This window comes from Lathyrus oleraceus, chromosome 7 (assembly GCF_024323335.1).
Source record: "Lathyrus oleraceus cultivar Zhongwan6 chromosome 7, CAAS_Psat_ZW6_1.0, whole genome shotgun sequence".
NCBI classification, from domain to species: Eukaryota; Viridiplantae; Streptophyta; class Magnoliopsida; order Fabales; family Fabaceae; genus Lathyrus; species Lathyrus oleraceus.
This window is the reverse complement of record NC_066585.1, coordinates 5,906,244-5,926,759: the sequence shown is the minus strand read 5'-3', so window position 1 is coordinate 5,926,759 and position 20,516 is coordinate 5,906,244. Positions and strand designations below refer to the sequence as shown.

Below are 20,516 nucleotides of genomic sequence, written 5' to 3'. Positions count from 1 at the left end.
TTCTAAAAAGAAAATTAAATGAAGGGTTGACATCTCTCCCTTTCATGAGACCATCCTCCATTTCAATCTATTCATCCAACCATACACCTTACTAACGATCAAATAATCTGGATTTTCAATCTTTTTTCCCACATTTCTATTCATCCAACCATAAACCTTAATAACGACCAAATAATTTGGATTATTACTTATAGCTCGGATTCAATTCCAAGTCCAAAACTTCATATAGTTACATAGTTCACTCACTTCACAAATTACACACAAAATAAAGTTCTCTCATCTTCCACACAAAAAACTTCAGAGTTTTTCTTCCTCATTCTTTTCAAATGGTCAAACAACTATTATTTGAGGGCGTATTCTAAAACAATATTTTTTACGAGGTAGGGGTATCCTATAATTCGACTGTGTTGCTTTATTCTTTTGGGAATTTTGTAATTAATAGCCACCTTGCACAATTTTGAACAATATCACAAACCGTATTAAAAAGAGTGATGTAGTTCGCTACTCAACTAGTAATTTCTTGGATGGCATAAATCAATTTTCAAACTTTTTCAAAAATTCAAAAAAACAAACTCGAATAAAGAAACATGATTTAGCTGTGAAAAAGTAGATAGATACCAAACCAAAATTAGTTTTGTTTGTAAAGATGTTTCAATAAACAACAACAAACATGCACAACAACAACTACAAACAGTAGTATTGATCTGGGGACAAACACGAGACGCCGATGAAGTACTATCCTCTAAAGAGAAAATCAAATGAGGCCATCAGGGATTTGAGTGAGGATACTCATATCGATTCCCTGTAATGCACTCAACAAAACAACTCTGGCACCTCTTCGAATGATATACAGTAGCACCATAACAGTTTATATTTTGAAACTCACAAAACCTACAAAATCAAGAGTGAATACCAAACAGAAGCTTGCAAGCCGCAAAAGTCGATTTTTGACATGAAGAAACAACAGGAAAACTTCCACTCTCCAACTTGTGGTGATAAGCACAACCCTCTTCATCAGTCTTTACTTTTAGAAGCCTTGTATAGGAACAATAAATATGAAATCCAACAAATGTTTCTTACTTCCCATTTACATTCTTGCTCTTCAGGGAGGGGTTATCTTCCAGACACGGATAAATGCATCCTCGCCTGAGCTAACCAAACTATACTCATCAGTGAATACTAATCCATAAACTCCGCCTAAATGAGCACCCTTTATGGTACTTCTACTGGACACAGGTTGGTCAATTTCATATACAATAACACATGTGTCAAGTGATCCTGTAGCAATCCTACTGCTATCAGGGGACCAAGCAAGACAGTTTATCCGTGCAGTATGGTACAGCATGTTCTTGAGCTTCACCTGCACGATAACATATATAAAAAAAGATTTACATTTAAAAAGCACTATAAGCAGTTAAACATAATACTTTGGCTATTAAGGGTCAGCTTAGTTTGAAAAATGTTTCTTTTTACATTTTCCGTTTTCATTTTAATTGCAAAACTGGGTCCATGTTTCCACTTTGAAAGCAGAAAAAAGAGTGACAACAAAGGAAAAGTTTGCAATTAAAAGTGAAAACAAGAAATGAAAAAAAAAAGTTCTTAAACTAAACCAGATCTAAATAGTACTCACATCTCGGGAGGCACGGTCCCAAACAACAGCTTCTCGATTGACATCCCCTGATGCAAACATTGAAAAATCTGGAGAATACCTTATAACACTAACAGCACCCCTATGTTTCTCAAGAACAGCCTCTTCAACCAGTGTATCACCAGAAATAGAATATATGTGCAGTTTACCATCCTGCCCACCAATAATGGCTTCACTTCCATCGGGAGAGACAATGGATGCCGAAACAGTAAATTCAAGATTAATGGTTGACACGACTTTTGTGCCGCGCAGCATGACAACTCCTGAATCAATTGAAACTAGAACCAGTTCGGGAGATGAAAGTGCAATGCTAAAATCCTTTGGTTGAGTTCCGATATCAATGGCTTCAGCATCTCCGCACTGATCCCCATGTAAAGAAATCCTCCGTATCTGGTTGTCAGGAGAGAAAGGAAATGAAGGAGTAAGAGGAAGAAACCATTAGTTTTACATGATTTTAAAATGTGTAGATACCTTGAAATTTGGCCCACACCTCACATTGATTAAATGGTTAACAGCTTTCTAAAAGAAATCATGAGAATATAACAACACAAAACATGGACAAAGGTTTCTTATGTATCTTCCAGGGAACAATAAGCTAGAAAATAGAAACTGATCGGTGAAACATATATATTCTTTCCACTTACTATCAAGACAAACATTAAAACCTCAGTTGTCAAATTATAATATTCGGGTAGTGGTTAATTTGCAACTTAGTGAGCTCATTAGAACATGTAGGGAAGAGAAATGTCCCTTACATCATTAATTGGTCAAAAGAAATAAATACATTGGCCACTAAAAGTAAAATCACAACAATATTAGATTTTGGACAAAACTGGTCCAATAACGAATGCAAGAATATTACATACTAAGACAATGTAAATAAAGAACATAGTCAGGATAAAATTTTAATTTTGATACTCTATTACTGTACACTTTTTACAATCAACCAATTAGAAATCATCTAATGCGTGAACTAACAGTGCATATCTATTAAATCTATGAGTATCATTGTTATTTTTTCAAAACAATACTATGCGGTTTATTTAATGGGTTCACAAATCAAGAGGTTTAACCAAATGCCTCATGGAAATATTTTACAATCAACCAATCATGACGGATACTTAAATGGATAACAAGCAAGGTTTATCACATACAAAGAATTAATGTACTACTTACATGCAAATGACAAGCAAGGTTGATTTGTTTTTTTATCCAAATCGTATTGAAGGAAATGGAAATAAAATAAAATGTAATGATTGTTATCACTCTCTTATTCGACAAAGAATCTTGGTAAAACACTCACCTTATTATCAAACCCAGATGTAACAATCTCTTCTTCTGCAGCTGCTAAGGATTTGATTTGAGAGTTCTCCTTCCTTTGTAATTTACCACTATATCCAATCCCTTGAATCCACTTAACTACTAAGCCATCATAACTACAAGAGAGGAGCACTCTAGGGTTACTTCTAAGAATGGTTAAGGAGGAAACATTTTTCATGTGTCCTGAAAATGATGTTGGGGCTTTATCAAGATCACTTGCTAAATAAATAGATATCGTCCCACCAAGAGAAACTGTGACAAGATAATCGTTCAACCATAGGCACCCTACTAGCATGTCTTCGATTCCGCCAGAGACAGGAGATTTCAATGTTTTCTTCACCTTCCCATTGTTATCCTCAGATATGTCCCACACTTTTGCAGACTTGTCAGCAGATACGGTCAGCACCTACAGATAACATCACAACTGAAGATCAGATGTCTTACAGGGATGAAAGTAAAGAGACTTGCACAACAATGACAAGTAGAAAGAAATGCAAAGGGGGAATAACATTTCTGCAAATACAAAGAGTTTAACATCAAACTCAATATTAAACTTGCACAAAGCTTTGCTAATTGAACTGTATATAACATTTAGACTGCTATACCAAACATGTCCAAAAACTAGCAGTCAAAACATGAATGTTCAGCAAGTAAAATTACAAATATCTATTGTTTTTAAATTTTCAAATAGGTCTAAAATCAATTTTTACAATAAAAATCATCTAAACTTGAAAGCAAATTTCCCCCCAAAAAACAGATAACAAACAAACCAAACCAGAAGGCAATGAAGCACGGATACGCTAACATCTCTGCCGAATCGCACCTGATACATACCGATACGCTACGATACGTCGTCAATATGTATGAAGGAGTATCCGATTTTTTTTGTTTAAAAGCAAAAAAAAAAAATCCGATACAGCATGATACGGAGGCAACGTGCTGCTATACGCCATTGACACGCAGGTGATGCATGGTTCTTCTGCCCCTCTTCTTCAAAAGCATTCTTTGAAGCTTCTTGTGCAACCCAGCACTTCATCTTCTTGTGAAAGGAATTGGAGTACCTATTCATTCATTCATTCTTTAAAAAGAAATGAATAAATCCTAAAAGGGCTGAAGACTTGGTCTATGTGCATAAACTTAGGATTTTGGGCAGGAAAAGTGAAGAATACAAAGAAGGGAGTACTAAGATGTGGGACATTGGTGTGCATGGGAAAGTTTTGACGGTGTTGGAGCTCTTCAAGTTGCATCATTGTCTTATAGAAGCCGCTTTATTTACTTATGATGGTGAAGGAGGCAACAACATCGATACTATTTCAACATCTTAGTTTAGATTTAATTTAGTAAGTTTTAAAAGGTGTGTTTTGAGTTTGGTTTTTGTTTGACAATGATTTAATTAATGTCTAATTTTAATTTTTATATATGCTTAAACGTTTTGTATCCTATATTTTTCAATGAGTGACATATTGCTGTATCGGACACGTGTCCTATCAGATACCCCATATTGTGTCCGTTCTTCACTTCTTCATCACTTAAAGAATAAAATACGTGCAGAAATGGCTAAGTTTGAGAGAGCAATATAATGGAAAAGTAAATATATGTTAAGCTAGCAAGAGAACTAAATATAAAAAAAATAAAAAATTGGAACAAATTCGCATTCCTTAGCTATTACAACTTGTATGCACCATAATTGCCTTCAAAATGTTACTGTAGTAAAGTAATTATAAGAAACAAGTTGTTACTACAGGCCTTTTACTTCATCACATTTTTCTTAGTTTATAGCAGTATGTTAACTTCTAAAAGAAAAAACAAGTTAAGTGATCAACATCATATATTGAAAAGGAGATGGAGAGAGACAAAGACTGGAAAATGGGATCAGTGCATGATGATGTGAGAGAATTCTTTACCTTGAATTAATTTTTAATGATAGCAAATTGTGTGATCATCATCCAAATGTTGGTTGTGCATTGCATTACATGATACATGTGTGTTTTATTATGTTTTTCATCCCACTATATTGTTGCATAACTGTACATATAAACCCACATTGATACTTCCCTTTAAATAACAATTAAAATGCATTTTATGTCAGTCAGCATCGATACATAAAGCCTCTGCATCGATACATACAGCATGTGATAAATCACAAAACCTTTCTGTTCAGTATGCATCGATGCATACGAGTCATGCATCAATACATGGAAGACAAAACACTCTATGCATCGATACACACGATCCCTGCATCGATACATGACAAATTGAAACAGCCTGTGTATCAATACATACGCACCAGGCATCGATACATACTAGTGTAATAAGCACTTGCATCGATACACACGACTTTTGCATCGATACATGAATAATCAATTTCATCAAAATTCACATTACTTACAGTATGTATCGATACACACTCTTATGCATCAATACATAAAACTGTTTTATGTTATAACAGCAACTGTTTTGCAGCATATAAAAGACAGGTTACAACAGCAGTGCAAAAACACGAATTCATTGAGGGAAAACAATTGAACACAGATCAAAAGCAGTGTTGGAGCAATTGTTTGTGAGCAATTAGAAACCTGAAAGAGACTTCATCTTCTTCATCTTCTCAATCACTCTTCTTCAAGAACACTTACACATAACAATTCTTGTTCTTTGGATTAAAGAAGCATTGAGATAACGTTCAGTGGTACGATCAAGGATCTAGCTGTGGGTTGCAGTGGAACGATCGAGGATCCAGCTGAGTCGAAGATTGAAGGGGGTTTCTAGGAAAAACCTACTGGTTTGTCCTTCAAGAACTGGAGTGTTCTTGAGGGTTTGGGAGTCACATTTGCAGAACATATTCAGCCGCAGCGTTGCGTTTGGAGATCGGGGGATTTCGCAAGCAGGTCGTGGAACCGGTGAATTGTTTGCAACTTTGTGCAGGAAAATCTTGATCGTGCTCAGATCAAGTGAAGGTTCATACAAGAAGAAGTTCTTAGAGTTTAGAATTCTGTCTTTGTATCAAAACCTTGTATCAACGGATTCGGCAATAATTGATAATCAAAGTTCTCAATTTCATTTGAAATTGAGAGGGAGACGTACCCACACGCGAGGACGACGTGGGGAACTTCCTTACCAAATCTCTGCGTATCGTATTCTTACCTTACTCCTCTTTACGTTTTTCAAACTGTTTTCGAAATTTCAGTTAGTGTGTGGTGATTGCTTCTTTTTCAAGACAGCAGTGGCAAGAAAACTTTAATCAAACTCCATTGCTGTTTATCATCGATCACATACACACCAACTGTTTGATAAAACGGTTAGCTAGATTTTATTCATTGGAAATAGATTTTAATGATAAGTGCATTCAATTAGTTAAAATTCTGATGTGAATTGTTTCTGTCATTCTCATTAAAATCCAGCAATTAAACTTGTGTGTCCGGCTTTCTAGTAGCGGTTCAGAATAGACGGAAGTCGATTCGGGACTGATTTTTCCGCTAAATTTGAAAACTCTGATAAAACTTTAAATCCGTTAAATTTCAAAGAGGTGATCTATTCACCCCCCCTCTCGATCACTAGCCACACCGTCTAACAAGTGGTATCAGAGCGCCGGTTCGCTGGTGCTCTGTGGCTGCCTGTAACAGTATGGATTCTGAACCAAAGGGGGCGTATAATAGAGCGCCTATTTTCAACGGTGAAAATTATGGCTACTGGAAAGACTGCATGCGAGTTCATATAAATTCTGTGGATAGGTTAGTATGGGCTGCCATTGAAAACGGTCCGTTTCAAATCACTATGACAAATGCGGCTGGCGCCATAGTACCTAAACCAGAAGATGATTGGAATGAGAAAGATGAGAAAAAGTGGTTGTGCGATTGGAAAGCTCGAAACATACTAATTTCAGCACTCGGTGTTGATGAGTATTATCGAGTATCTCATTGCACGACAGCTAAGGAAATGTGGGACGCTTTAGAAGTTGCCCATGAGGGTACTACTGAAGTAAAACAGTCCCGCATTAACACACTCAATCAAGAGTTTGAGCTCTTTCGCATGAAACAAGGAGAATCCATCTCCGACATGCAAAAGAGATTCACCCATCTAACTAACCGATTGAATGCTCTTGGAAAACCTATTTCCAATGAAACTGCTACTAATAAAATTCTCAGGTGTCTTAGCAGGGAGTGGCAACCCAAAGTTACTGCAATCAAGGAAGCCAACGATCTTACAAGACTTACGATTACAACTCTGTTTGGAAAGCTGGAAGAACATCAGCAAGCTTTGGAAAGTCTTGAAAAATATGAGAATAAAAGTAAGAAGGAAAAGGAGAAGAAAAGAGACAAAGAGGGAGAGAAGAAGCCAATAGCTCTTGTGGCTTCTAGCTCTAAGTCCTCACGAAAAGAGCAAAGCGACAATGATTCAAGTAGTGACAAAGACTCGGATGATGAGGAAATGGGACTGTTTGTAAGGAGATATAATAGATTCATTCGAAAGAATGGAGTCAAGCATTCCGACAAAAATCTCATGAAGTTTCAAAGACAATCCATAAATTCGAAACAAGAAGAAAACAAGAAGAGTAGAGGAAGAGGATCCTGTTTTAATTGTGGTAAATCCGGACACTATAAAACGGACTGCCCTATGAAGTATAAGGATCAAAGAAAAGATTCGCCAAAAGGGTACAGCAAACAAAGAAGAGCGTATATTGCATGGGAAAGTGATAGTGATTCATCAAGCACACAAAGCTCAAGTGATGGTGATGAAGCTGCAAATCTGTGCCTTATGGCTCACACTAAAAATCTGTCCTACCACAAGAAGAAAAACAATGACAAAAAGGTAAAACAAGCCTACTACAATAATTTCTCCTCTATGTCGTTTTCGGAACTAAAAATAGCTTTTGAAAAACTGCATAACGAAGCTGTAGATGCTTTTAAACGACTAGCTTCCGACAAACATATCTTCTCTTTTTTGGAAGGTAAAGTAAACAAAGCTGAAATTGATTTAGAAGCATTGAAAACTAGTATTGCAGAAAATTCAAAAACTATTGACATTGACGGATGTAGTAGAGTTAGGTATTGTGACGCTTGTTATGTTTGGCAAAAAGAGGTAAACACTCTTAAGGTCAAATTAGAGAAAGCACTACAACCTAAAATTACTTATGCCGTTGACCCCAAGTTGTTTAAGAAGTCATTGAATCCTCCATATGCAAAATACTCTTTTATTCTAAAGGATTCAATGAACAAGAAGCAACAAACACATCATCATGGTCTATGTCATTATTGTTGTCGTGCTGGCCATACCATTGAGAAATGCAAGTTTAGGAGATTTCTTGTCCCTAAAGGTATTTACCAATGGAAGCCAAAAGGCAACCATGTTAACACTTACCCACTTGGACCCAATGAAAATTGGGGACCAACTTCTCTCTTTTGATGTTGTAGGATGAGTGCCTTGCCTCCGCAGATAGAAGGTGGTTTCTTGACAGCGGCTGCTCGAGGCACATGACCGGTGACATATCTCTCTTTATAGACTTCAAGGCAAAGAAGAAGGGATATGTCACTTATGGAGACAACAACAAAGGAGCTATACTCGGCAAAGGTAGTGTAGGTAATCCCTCCACCACTACTATTTCAAATGTCCATTTAGTTGAGGGACTTAAACACAATTTGTTAAGCATAAGTCAACTATGCGACATGGGCTATAAAGTGTCGTTTACAAAAACTTGCTGCATAATTGAACATGCTGAACAAAACATTGTGTTTAAGGGTGTAAGAGTAAACAATATCTATATGCTTGACTTGTTTGATGTACCTTTAACAAGTACTAAATGTCTAGTCATCTTGAATGATGATTCTTGGCTTTGGCATAGACGTTTAGCGCATGTTAATTTCGATTTGCTTAATAAGGTTGTGTCTAAGGATCTAGTAGTCGGTCTACCAAAAATAAAATTTTCAAAAGACCACCTATGTGACGCGTGCCAAATGGGAAAGCAAACGAGGGTGTCCTTTAAATCTAAAAATGTAATTTCAACTTCACGACCCCTTGAGCTTCTCCATATGGACCTCTTTGGACCTTCTAGGACAAAGAGCCTAGGTGGAAATTACTATGGCTTTGTAATAGTTGATGACTACTCTAGATTCACTTGGACTATATTCCTTCATAGCAAAGATGAAACTTTTTCTGTTTTTAAAAATTTTGCAAATCTGTCCCAAAACAAAATGAATTCCAAAATAGTTACAATTCGTAGTGATCATGGTGGTGAGTTTCAAAATTACCACTTTGAGAAGTTTTGTGACAAGTATGGTATTGAGCATAACTTTTCAGCCCCTCGCACTCCACAACAAAATGGCGTTGTGGAGCGTAAAAATCGTGTTTTAGAGGAGTTGGCAAGAACAATGCTTAATGAGGGTGGATTACCAAAATACTTTTGGGCTGATGCTGTTAGCACAGCCTGTTATGTTCTAAACAGAATCTCAATTCGCCCTATTTTAAACAAAACCCCTTATGAACTTTTGAAAGGAAGAAAACCAAACTTGTCACATCTTCACGTATTCGGTTGTAAATGTTTTGTTTTGAATAACGGTAAGGAAAACATTGGGAAGTTTGATGCAAAAGCGGATGAAGGTATTTTTCTTGGTTACTCACTGTCAAGTAAAGCATATAGAGTGTATAATAAGCGTTTACTTACTGTTGAAGAATCTGTTCATGTTTCTTTTGATGAGTCTTATCCGAAAAATGTCGGAAAAGGTATTTCTTTTGATGACACAGGTGTATCTACAGAAGACATACTCAAGGAAGCTGTTGAGGAAACTGATCAGTCCAAAACAGCTGCCCATGAGAAGGAGGAAGATACAAGTCATGAAGAAATTGAGGAAGAAAAGACAGCTGAAGTGAATGATCTTCCAACAGCTTGGAGATCCTCAAAAGACCATCCCATTGACAACATTTTGGGAGACATTTCAAAGGGAGTAATGACCCGGTCTAAGATAAGTAACTTTTGTTCTCACTTCGCGTTTGTTTCACAAGTAGAACCTAAAAATGCCAAAGAGGCCTTGATTGATGAATTTTGGCTAATGGCCATGCAAGAAGAGCTTAATCAATTTAAAAGAAATGACGTTTGGGAACTTGTCCCTCGTCCGCGAGATCATCATATCATAGGCACTAAATGGGTTTTTAGAAACAAGCTTGATGAAAACGGAGTGATTACTAGGAACAAGGCACGCTTAGTAGCACAAGGGTATAACCAAGAGGAGGGCATAGACTATGAGGAAACGTATGCTCCAGTTGCTCGCCTTGAAGCTATACGTCTTTTGCTTGCCTATGCGTGTTCTAAGGATTTTAAGCTTTACCAAATGGACGTAAAGAGTGCCTTTCTTAATGGTGTCATAAATGAAGAAGTATATGTTTCACAACCTCCCGGTTTTGAAAATGCTGAAAATCCAGATCATGTTTACAAATTAAAACGAGCTTTGTATGGTCTTAAACAAGCCCCTCGGGTTTGGTATGAAAGGCTTAGCAAATTCCTAATTGATCATGGATATTCAAGAGGTAAAGTGGACAATACACTCTTTATTAAACACAAAGGAAAGCACATTCTTTTAGTTCAAGTTTATGTCGACGATATCATATTTGGTTCAACTAACATACACTTGGTCGAAGAATTTTCTAAGGTTATGCAGGGTGAATTTGAGATGAGTCTAATGGGGGAGCTGAACTACTTCCTAGGACTGCAAATAAAGCAACTTGATGAGGGTACAGCAGTATGTCAAACAAAATACTGCAGAGAACTACTCAAGCGCTTTGGAATGAATGACTCAAAATCGATTGACACCCCAATGCCTACCAATGGAAATCTAGACAAGGATGAGCATGGTAAGTGTGTAGATGTCAAAAGATTCAGAGGTATGATTGGATCTCTCTTGTATCTTTCCGCTTCTAGACCTGACATCATGTTTAGTGTTTGTATGTGTGCACGCTATCAATCAAATCCTAAGGAATCGCACCTTAAGGCGGTAAAGCGCATATTTAGATACCTTCACGGAACACCTAAATATGGGCTTTGGTATTCCAAAGGAAGTGATTGTAGCTTAGTAGGGTACTCCGACTCTGATTTTGCTGGCTGCAAATCAGATAGGAAAAGCACAAGTGGTACATGTCACCTGTTTTCAAACTCCTTGGTCAGTTGGCATAGCAAAAAGCAAGTTTCGGTGGCTTTGTCAACTGCAGAGGCAGAATACGTTGCAGCCGGTAGTTGTTGCGCTCAGATTTTATGGCTGAAGCAGCAACTACAAGACTTCAACATTCAACTCAAACGTATTCCTATCAAATGTGACAACACTAGTGCCATAAACCTTACTAAAAACCCTGTTTTACACTCACGCACTAAACACATAGAGATTAGACATCATTTCCTTCGTGATCATGTTGAAAAAGAAGACGTTGTCTTTGAGCACGTTGATTCCAAAAATCAGCTTGCTGATATTTTCACCAAACCATTGGCAACGGAACCTTTCTTCAACATTCGTCGCGAATTGGGAATCTTAGATCTTTCTCAATTGATGTCATAAGCTTGTTACCTCTTGATTATATTATGCCTCACCATGGTTGATAAGAGCTGTTTTAGATGTCAATTATCCATCACAAGAGTTCTCCAACAGAGGTAATATCAATCCTTTCTACAATTTTCTTATTGCCAAGTGATTGTGTATGTTAAAACAAATGTTCTTACTCTAGTTGATATAAAATTTGATTGCATATACTCCTTGTCCATATTGTGTGCACATTAACAATCTGACTTCTGAATATCTCTTGAGCATAATCATCATGACATAGTGCATATTGCATATTCATACTGCATTAAAATTCATTAAAAGCTAGTTCAGCATCAGTATGCATCGACACCAACGAAGCATGCATCGATCCAAACACTCTAAAATTCAAATTTTTGAAAAACTGCTTCAGGATGCATCGATGCATCCATCGCATGTATCGATACACATGCCCATTGTGAATATTTGGCATCGACGCATGACCTTCTGCATCGATACATACTGATGCTATCTGAATTAAATGCAATTTCTTTCTCTCTCATGCATCGACACATCAGCCAATCATATCACTTCCTATCTCATTACTTCATCTCATCTGCCCTCAAAAACCCCAAAACCAGTGGCTAACCCTAATCCTCCTCATCCTCACTCTCTCTCACAAACTTGGTAAAACCCTAAATCTCACATCACCATGCCTCCACGCACTATTCCAGCCAGAGCAAAAGGAAAAGGAAAGGGAAAGGAAGCAGCCGGTACTTCTCAGCAACCACCAGATGTTCCTTCAAATGCCTTAGACATACTTCATCCTGCCATTGCTGCTGAATTTGAGGAATCCTTCAAGGCCAGGTTGGTAATGAAACCTCATATCTTTGATAAAACAGATGCTGTTCATCTGCACCTAAATGAAGTAGTTGAACTCGTACATGCACAAAGACTTGGGTCCTTTCTATCTACAAAAGATGAGTATCATGAGGATTTCATCCGGGCCTTTTATGCTGGTTTACAAACTGGTAGAGGCTATATGTTCTGGTGTTCTATCGGAGTCAGAACATATACCTTTGAAGCCGCTGATTGGGAAACGGTGTTTCAAATGCCGCTTCCGTCGATGGCTGTCAAGTCCTGGCATGACCTGCACTTTGATCCTGAATTTGATATGAAAGATTTTACTTCTTCTATCCTAAAGATTGATAGACCGTTAAGTGAAGATGAACACGTCACGTCAGGTATGATCAAACAAACTCCGCGTATTCTTCACTGGATCATTACACACATTCTGCGTCCAACCAACAGTGGCCACTCTCGGTTGGATAGGCCTAGCATACATCTTCTCTACATTCTGCAAAATAAGATTCTCTTAAATTGGGCGAACTACTTTGTAAAACGTCTATTTTATGTGCGAGACAGCTCCAAAACTGTGGCTCTAGGGTATGCCTCTCAAATAATGAAAATTCTTAAGTTTTGGAAAGTTGCAATACCTATTGTGCCTCTCCTATCTCCATCTGCAGCTCAAGAGTTTGACTCTGCCACTCTATCGCATATGGGATATCGGTGGGATAAAGACCGCAAATGCTTCTATTTCTTCGAAAGAAAATCCAAAACCAGAATTTACAATTTTGACGTGCCTTCGGAACGCATCCATGTTGCTGAAGATCAGCCTGATGAAGAGATGCAGGATGCGGCTGAAACAGATGCACCACAGGCTGAGGCCAATGCTGGTTGGGGAGATTGGGTGCCACGAAGGTGGTCTCCCACCAACTACGTACCTGAACCTACAGCCCCTCCATTCTCCGGTGGTACTTCAGCCTCAACACCAAATGCGGACATCACTCACATGCTTCAACAGATGGAAATTGTCAACAAAGAACGCCATGAAGAAGCACGGTACTGGCATGTTCAACAATCTGAATGGCACAACGAGCATCGGGACTGGCATGATGAGCATACACGGATGTATCACAATCAACACGCTTGGCATCAAGACTTGGTTAAATGGCATCAGGTTTTCTACAACGAAATGTCCGGCTTTATGGATGACTGCCGTGAAAATCCTGGGATTATGGACAGCTTTAGAAGCATTGAGGTTCAGAACCGATTTAGGCAATACTCCTTCATGGGCCAAAATCCAGACACAATGCCTCCTCCTCCGCCTCCGCCAAACTACCGAGATCCTGACAGACATGATGAGGAGTCCTGTGGTGGCAACAATCCAAATTAACCCACCATCTTTGCATCTCACTGCATTTCATTTCATATTGCTCAAGTTTCATTTTGTTGCACAATATATGGTTTAGCTTATGTAACTCTTAAACTCGTCTGTCCCTTTAAAATGCTTTTCAATTTCTGTTTATCTCTTTTGTTATTGCCTTTATTCGTCATTCTGTGTGAATGATTCTTTACCTTAAAGCTACATTCTTTGTGATTGATAGCCTGTTATCCATTTTTGCCATGTCCTGCTTCACTATGCTACCTTGATAAATCTGTCTCTTCCTCTTTTTGATGTTGACAAAGGGGGAGAAAATGCAGATATGCACAAACTCAGGGGGAGTATCACACATCTTGACAAGAATTTGCCATCATCAAAAAGGGGGAGTTTGTGAGAGAATTCTTTACCTTGAATTAATTTTTAATGATAGCAAATTGTGTGATCATCATCCAAATGTTGGTTGTGCATTGCATTACATGATACATGTGTGTTTTATTATGTTTTTCATCCCACTATATTGTTGCATAACTGTACATATAAACCCACATTGATACTTCCCTTTAAATAACAATTAAAATGCATTTTATGTCAGTCAGCATCGATACATAAAGCCTCTGCATCGATACATACAGCATGTGATAAATCACAAAACCTTTCTGTTCAGTATGCATCGATGCATACGAGTCATGCATCAATACATGGAAGACAAAACACTCTATGCATCGATACACACGATCCCTGCATCGATACATGACAAATTGAAATAGCCTGTGTATCAATACATACGCACCAGGCATCGATACATACTAGTGTAATAAGCACTTGCATCGATACACACGACTTTTGCATCGATACATGAATAATCAATTTCATCAAAATTCACATTACTTACAGTATGTATCGATACACACTCTTATGCATCAATACATAAAACTGTTTTATGTTATAACAGCAACTGTTTTGCAGCATATAAAAGACAGGTTACAACAGCAGTGCAAAAACACGAATTCATTGAGGGAAAACAATTGAACACAGATCAAAAGCAGTGTTGGAGCAATTGTTTGTGAGCAATTAGAAACCTGAAAGAGACTTCATCTTCTTCATCTTCTCAATCACTCTTCTTCAAGAACACTTACACATAACAATTCTTGTTCTTTGGATTAAAGAAGCATTGAGATAACGTTCAGTGGTACGATCAAGGATCTAGCTGTGGGTTGCAGTGGAACGATCGAGGATCCAGCTGAGTCGAAGATTGAAGGGGGTTTCTAGGAAAAACCTACTGGTTTGTCCTTCAAGAACTGGAGTGTTCTTGAGGGTTTGGGAGTCACATTTGCAGAACATATTCAGCCGCAGCGTTGCGTTTGGAGATCGGGGGATTTCGCAAGCAGGTCGTGGAACCGGTGAATTGTTTGCAACTTTGTGCAGGAAAATCTTGATCGTGCTCAGATCAAGTGAAGGTTCATACAAGAAGAAGTTCTTAGAGTTTAGAATTCTGTCTTTGTATCAAAACCTTGTATCAACGGATTCGGCAATAATTGATAATCAAAGTTCTCAATTTCATTTGAAATTGAGAGGGAGACGTACCCACACGCGAGGACGACGTGGGGAACTTCCTTACCAAATCTCTGCGTATCGTATTCTTACCTTACTCCTCTTTACGTTTTTCAAACTGTTTTCGAAATTTCAGTTAGTGTGTGGTGATTGCTTCTTTTTCAAGACAGCAGTGGCAAGAAAACTTTAATCAAACTCCATTGCTGTTTATCATCGATCACATACACACCAACTGTTTGATAAAACGGTTAGCTAGATTTTATTCATTGGAAATAGATTTTAATGATAAGTGCATTCAATTAGTTAAAATTCTGATGTGAATTGTTTCTGTCATTCTCATTAAAATCCAGCAATTAAACTTGTGTGTCCGGCTTTCTAGTAGCGGTTCAGAATAGACGGAAGTCGATTCGGGACTGATTTTTCCGCTAAATTTGAAAACTCTGATAAAACTTTAAATCCGTTAAATTTCAAAGAGGTGATCTATTCACCCCCCCCTCTCGATCACTAGCCACACCGTCTAACAGATGAGACCTACAATAATAAAAAAAAATGCTTGTAAGTCTTAAGTTAGCTTACTTGTTTTCCATCAGGACTCCAACTAACAGCATAAATACTGCCAGTATGGCCACCTTCTGAAGACAACTCCCCAATCTTCTCTCCAGTCTTTCCATCGAATATGATACCCTTTTTGTCAGAACTTACCGTTAAAAATTTATTGCCATCTGGAGAATATCTTACACAATTGACAAAATTTGAATGATCCCTATACATAAACAAATTATTATGATATCAGTCACTTATCAAGACTATGTAATAGGCAGAAAGGGCCAAAGATAATAACAACCCAAAATAGATTAAAACGAAGAAAAAAATTACACTTTCTTTAAACAAAAAAAATGTTTAGAAAATCCAACAATTAAGATTTTTTTGAAACAATTAATGTTAGTGGTGCTAGAATTATGTTGCGAGCGGGGATCAAACCCTCGACTTCCTTGTCACTTCACTCTTTAACTACCCCACCTGAGACACGAACACCTTTTCTCTTTATGTATAGAATGATAAAATATACAAAACTTATGGCAATATGCAAAATGTTAGGTTGCATGATTTCAATTAGAAGTATACTTTTAATGCCATGAAAAGGAATGAGATTCATTCAGCTGTCTCAAAAGGCCAATTTACTATTTACCCTAAAAATGCATGGAAAGTTATCACATATAAGTCAGTGGAAAGAGCAAAATGTAATCAGTGTACATGAGGAACCAAATTAATGCTAATTGCCTAAAAAAGAGCAGAAGACAAAGAATGATGTAGAATAAAAGAGTACAACACCAATGAATTCCTCATATCATACCTGTGAGATTGCTTAAATCTAAATGGTGGTCCTTCATAAAAATTCACAAGAAAATCCTCTCCACAGGTGACAATTCGAAAAGGCCGTGTGGGTTTATATGCACAACTCAAAACTCGCCTTGAGTGTCCGTCAAATTCACCAACATTAGTCCCAGAATCCCACCTATCCATTGCAGAATTTGATGATTCAGTAAATATCACCAACTAAAGAACTAAGTATTTACTCAAACAAGCATAGAAAAGCATGAAAAATAGATATAATTAGTGCTAAATGAGATCAATAAATTAGAAATGAGTAAGTTTAATATAAGAAATGAATCCCTAATTATAGTAAATTGAAGTCAAGTAGGTGACAACAAGAGTCAAAATTAGTTAGAAGAAAACATTGCGTTTGGTTTCAATTAAAATGATACCGTAATTGAATTGAGAAGAAAAAGAAAGAAAATAGTACATAAAAGCGCGAACAAAGGAGTTTCCTTTAGCATCACCGCAAGCTACGATTCTGATACCATCAGATGACCACTGAAGATCATCGATCCGACCTGATAAGACACGAAACTCCTTCTTCAAAACAAACTCGTTGCGGGTTCCCCAGATCCTGACCGTGCCTGACACGTCAGCAGATGCAACCCATTCGCCGTTGGGGGAGAATCGGGCGACGGTGGCAGGGTAAGCGTGCTCGCCGTATACGGAGACTTGAAGGGGGTTTTGGAGGTTCATCATGACAACCGATCTAGCATTGGTGTAGAGGATGGAGTTGGACTTGGAGTCGCCGGAGATGAGAATTCCTCGGCCACGCTCGGTGGACGGCGTGCAGGCGTAAGTCTCCGATAACTCCGGGTGGCTCATGGTGGTGGTGGTGGTGGTTGAAAAGATTGAAATTGAAGTGCGGTGCACGATCGATTGAAGAAGCTTCTTTCACAAAATTACAAGAAGAATAAATTTCTCCTCTTTTTCTCTCTCTCTTAGACTTTGGCCAATTCTTTTCACAAGTTCAATTTCTAATGAGTCAAAAAAACAAGTTTCAAATTCAGTGGACTGTCACAACTTATTTCTCTAGTAACACTATTTTCTTTTATGTACTCGTTGTTTAGTAAAAAATTAGATGAGTTGGCACCGCTTTTATTCTAAATGTGTATATTTGATTAAAACTAGTCTAAAAATAGATAAAATTATATTAACGATATATAAAAAAACAATGTGTTTTTGTATGAATAATATTTTATAATTTCTTTAAAGCGGGTCGAAAGAAAGAAGTCAGGTTGTATTATAACTTTTTTTTTTGGTTAAATATTAGATTCACTTTATTTTCGAGATGTTTGTCTTCTATAGCGTCTCTTGTAAATGGAACAGTAATATCACATTCATGATCATAATGATTAATGATTTGTCATGAAGGGATGGTTCTCCTGCTATCTCGGAGACCATAAAAGGACATTGAATACTATTTATGTGAGTGCTTCCTAGATTATCGGCTGATCTGGTCGGGTGGGAACTCTACACATGCTTTGCGGACTTGACTTCGAGGTAAAATCTAGGTTATCGTTCGGGGAAGACATCACATGTGTACATACTTTTCTACCTATCCAGAAAGATATATCAGAGATACATAGTTCCTCAAGCGTGAGGCATGAAGGGGAAAAGCGCTTAAGTTTATCGTCTTCGTGATACGTGTGGTGATAACTGAGGTGTGCTGGTCTGAGGAAGACATCCTGGATGTACATACTTTTGTACATGTCCGAAAAGATATCCCAGATGTACATAGTCCCCCAAGCGCAAGGTGTGAAGGGGCGAAGCCCTTAAGTTTATCGTCATTGTGATACGTGAGGTGATTTTTGAATTAGGGATACCACAAGTGATGACAATCTTTCATTGCATGAATTTAGTCAAAGAATCGGATCAAAACAAGTGAAAGATGAGCTAAAATGAAAAAGGAATACCAAAGAATGAGGACAAAAATAGCTAAGTGTGAAGAAATTGGACTTAGTAAAAATTCCGGTGAAAAGGAGAGCAAAAATATGCAGCCACTAGAATAATCACACAGTATCTCGCGCGGGATAGTGATATAAAGGTCACATCGTGCACGATGGCTACTTTTTATGGGCTTTTTATGACGCATCTGATCCATTCTGAGCTCTTTTTAAGGGAAAATTCTTCACTTTTGTAAGGGTTATAAAAATTGGCACTGCAAGTACGATTTTTACAACATTGATTCGTTGTTGTACACGGGTCAAAAACGAGTAATTGAAAACTATAGTTTAGGGAAGCGGCACTCAAATGTCATATCACAAGGACTCTTGTATTGAATCTTACCAATTGAAAACGATGGGGGTAATAAGGTTTAGGTTTGGAATAATATAACAGTAAAAAATATTTGATTACGAATAAGCTAAAATGGCTAATCCTACTGATTTGAATTCCGACTTATCACTGGCTATTGCAACTCTAATCCCCTACGCGGCTTCGATTTTAATCGATTATAAAATCAATTAGATAAGCGCTATCAATATCATGTGAATTATGTTCATGTTTACCGCATTAAGCATGATGGTTTAAAGATTATGTGAAGCTAACGAATAAGCTAAGTTAACACGCGATTAAAATTAGGAACATGTATACGATCAAATTTAATCAAGTCTATCTTATGAGTAGCAATCGAATTAAGCAAACGAAAGCAATCAAATCAAGCAAACGAAATCAATCGAATTAAGCAAATAAATTCATAGGTAGAATTGAACAGAAATTGAAATTGAATTGGAATTAAAATAACCTGAAAGCGGCGGAACCTGTAAATCAGTATAATTTGCCTTTAAGATTAGTTCTCCATAAATCGTACAAAAAAAAAAGAATATTTTTATGAATATCGAATTAGATGCATGAACAATACCATTGATGACTTAGGTTAAAGGAAACAAGGAATTCGGGTTCTAATCCCAATCGGGTCGAAAAACATAAAAATTGACCCAAAACTAATTATTTTATTTAAGTCTAAAACTAAAACGATTTATTCGAGTTTTGTTTATCTCGAATCTACTTCTGACTTCAACAAGAAACTTTTAGCTTATCCTTCCAGCTTTCCAACGTCTATTGTAAAGCATCAATTCGATTCTCATAGTCCAATTTATGACATGCACATCGAGAAGGTGTAAATAGTTATCTACTTTTAATATATAAAAGTTAATTACCACCATAATTACTTAATTACCCTAATTACAATCCATAATACAGCTAATTTCATGTTCCTATAAGTAATTTCGTACTAAACTCTATTTAATACTCTAACTAACTCTACCATTTTACAATTTAATAAATTTGCCTCGACAACATAAAAATTGATTCAACTATATATAATATAAAATATAATTAAAAAATTGATTCAAATATATCAAAATACATTAAAAGAGAGTTTTTCATTGGGTAAGGTGATGTATGATATGAGTAATTTCCAATGGGTGAATTATTTTATGGATTTGGGATAAAAAGAGAATTTTGAAATCTTGAATTATGGTGTGGATTTGGAATAAGAGGTGGATTTCCAAAATATGGGGTGTTTTGTTGATTTGGGATACAAAGAGGACTTCCATCATTTTGCATAAAATTGGAGCATGTGTTATGTTGATTGAGGTTCATTTTCAAATGAAATGTGTACACAAAAAAATTAAAATTAAATAAAATAAATTGGTCAAATTTAGACTAGATGTGAGTGAAAAATGTGATAAAATAAATTATCTATTTATACTACTAAAAAATATTACCGTTATTTTATTGTTGTTGCAATCTTATCATTCCAAAATGAAATCAATATCCTGAAATCAAATTAGTTATTATTGTAGTTTTTTTGCCAAATATTATCGTTGCTTGATTTTCTTTAAATGACAAAATGAATTTTTTTTAATAATAAATATTACCGTTATTTTATTGTTGT

At 36.9% G+C, this 20,516-nt stretch overlaps 1 protein-coding gene and 1 long non-coding RNA gene across 2 annotated transcripts; one reads left to right on the top strand and one right to left on the bottom strand.

The window, feature by feature from the left end:
- Positions 1-591: 591 nt before the first annotated feature.
- On the bottom strand, positions 592-17,643 carry LOC127108390 (actin-interacting protein 1-2). Its single transcript, XM_051045853.1, has 6 exons — positions 17,043-17,643; positions 16,593-16,754; positions 15,815-16,001; positions 2,952-3,374; positions 1,631-2,038; positions 592-1,360 (listed from the first exon to the last, which is right to left on the bottom strand). Exons 1-6 carry the CDS (start codon positions 17,438-17,440, stop codon positions 1,103-1,105), a joined length of 1,836 nt encoding a protein of 611 aa, XP_050901810.1. The 5' UTR covers positions 17,441-17,643; the 3' UTR covers positions 592-1,102.
- On the top strand, positions 6,318-16,000 carry LOC127108391 (uncharacterized). Its single transcript, XR_007796036.1, has 2 exons — positions 6,318-6,539; positions 15,763-16,000. It is a non-coding gene; the product is annotated as an uncharacterized LOC127108391 (long non-coding RNA).
- Positions 17,644-20,516: the final 2,873 nt, after the last annotated feature.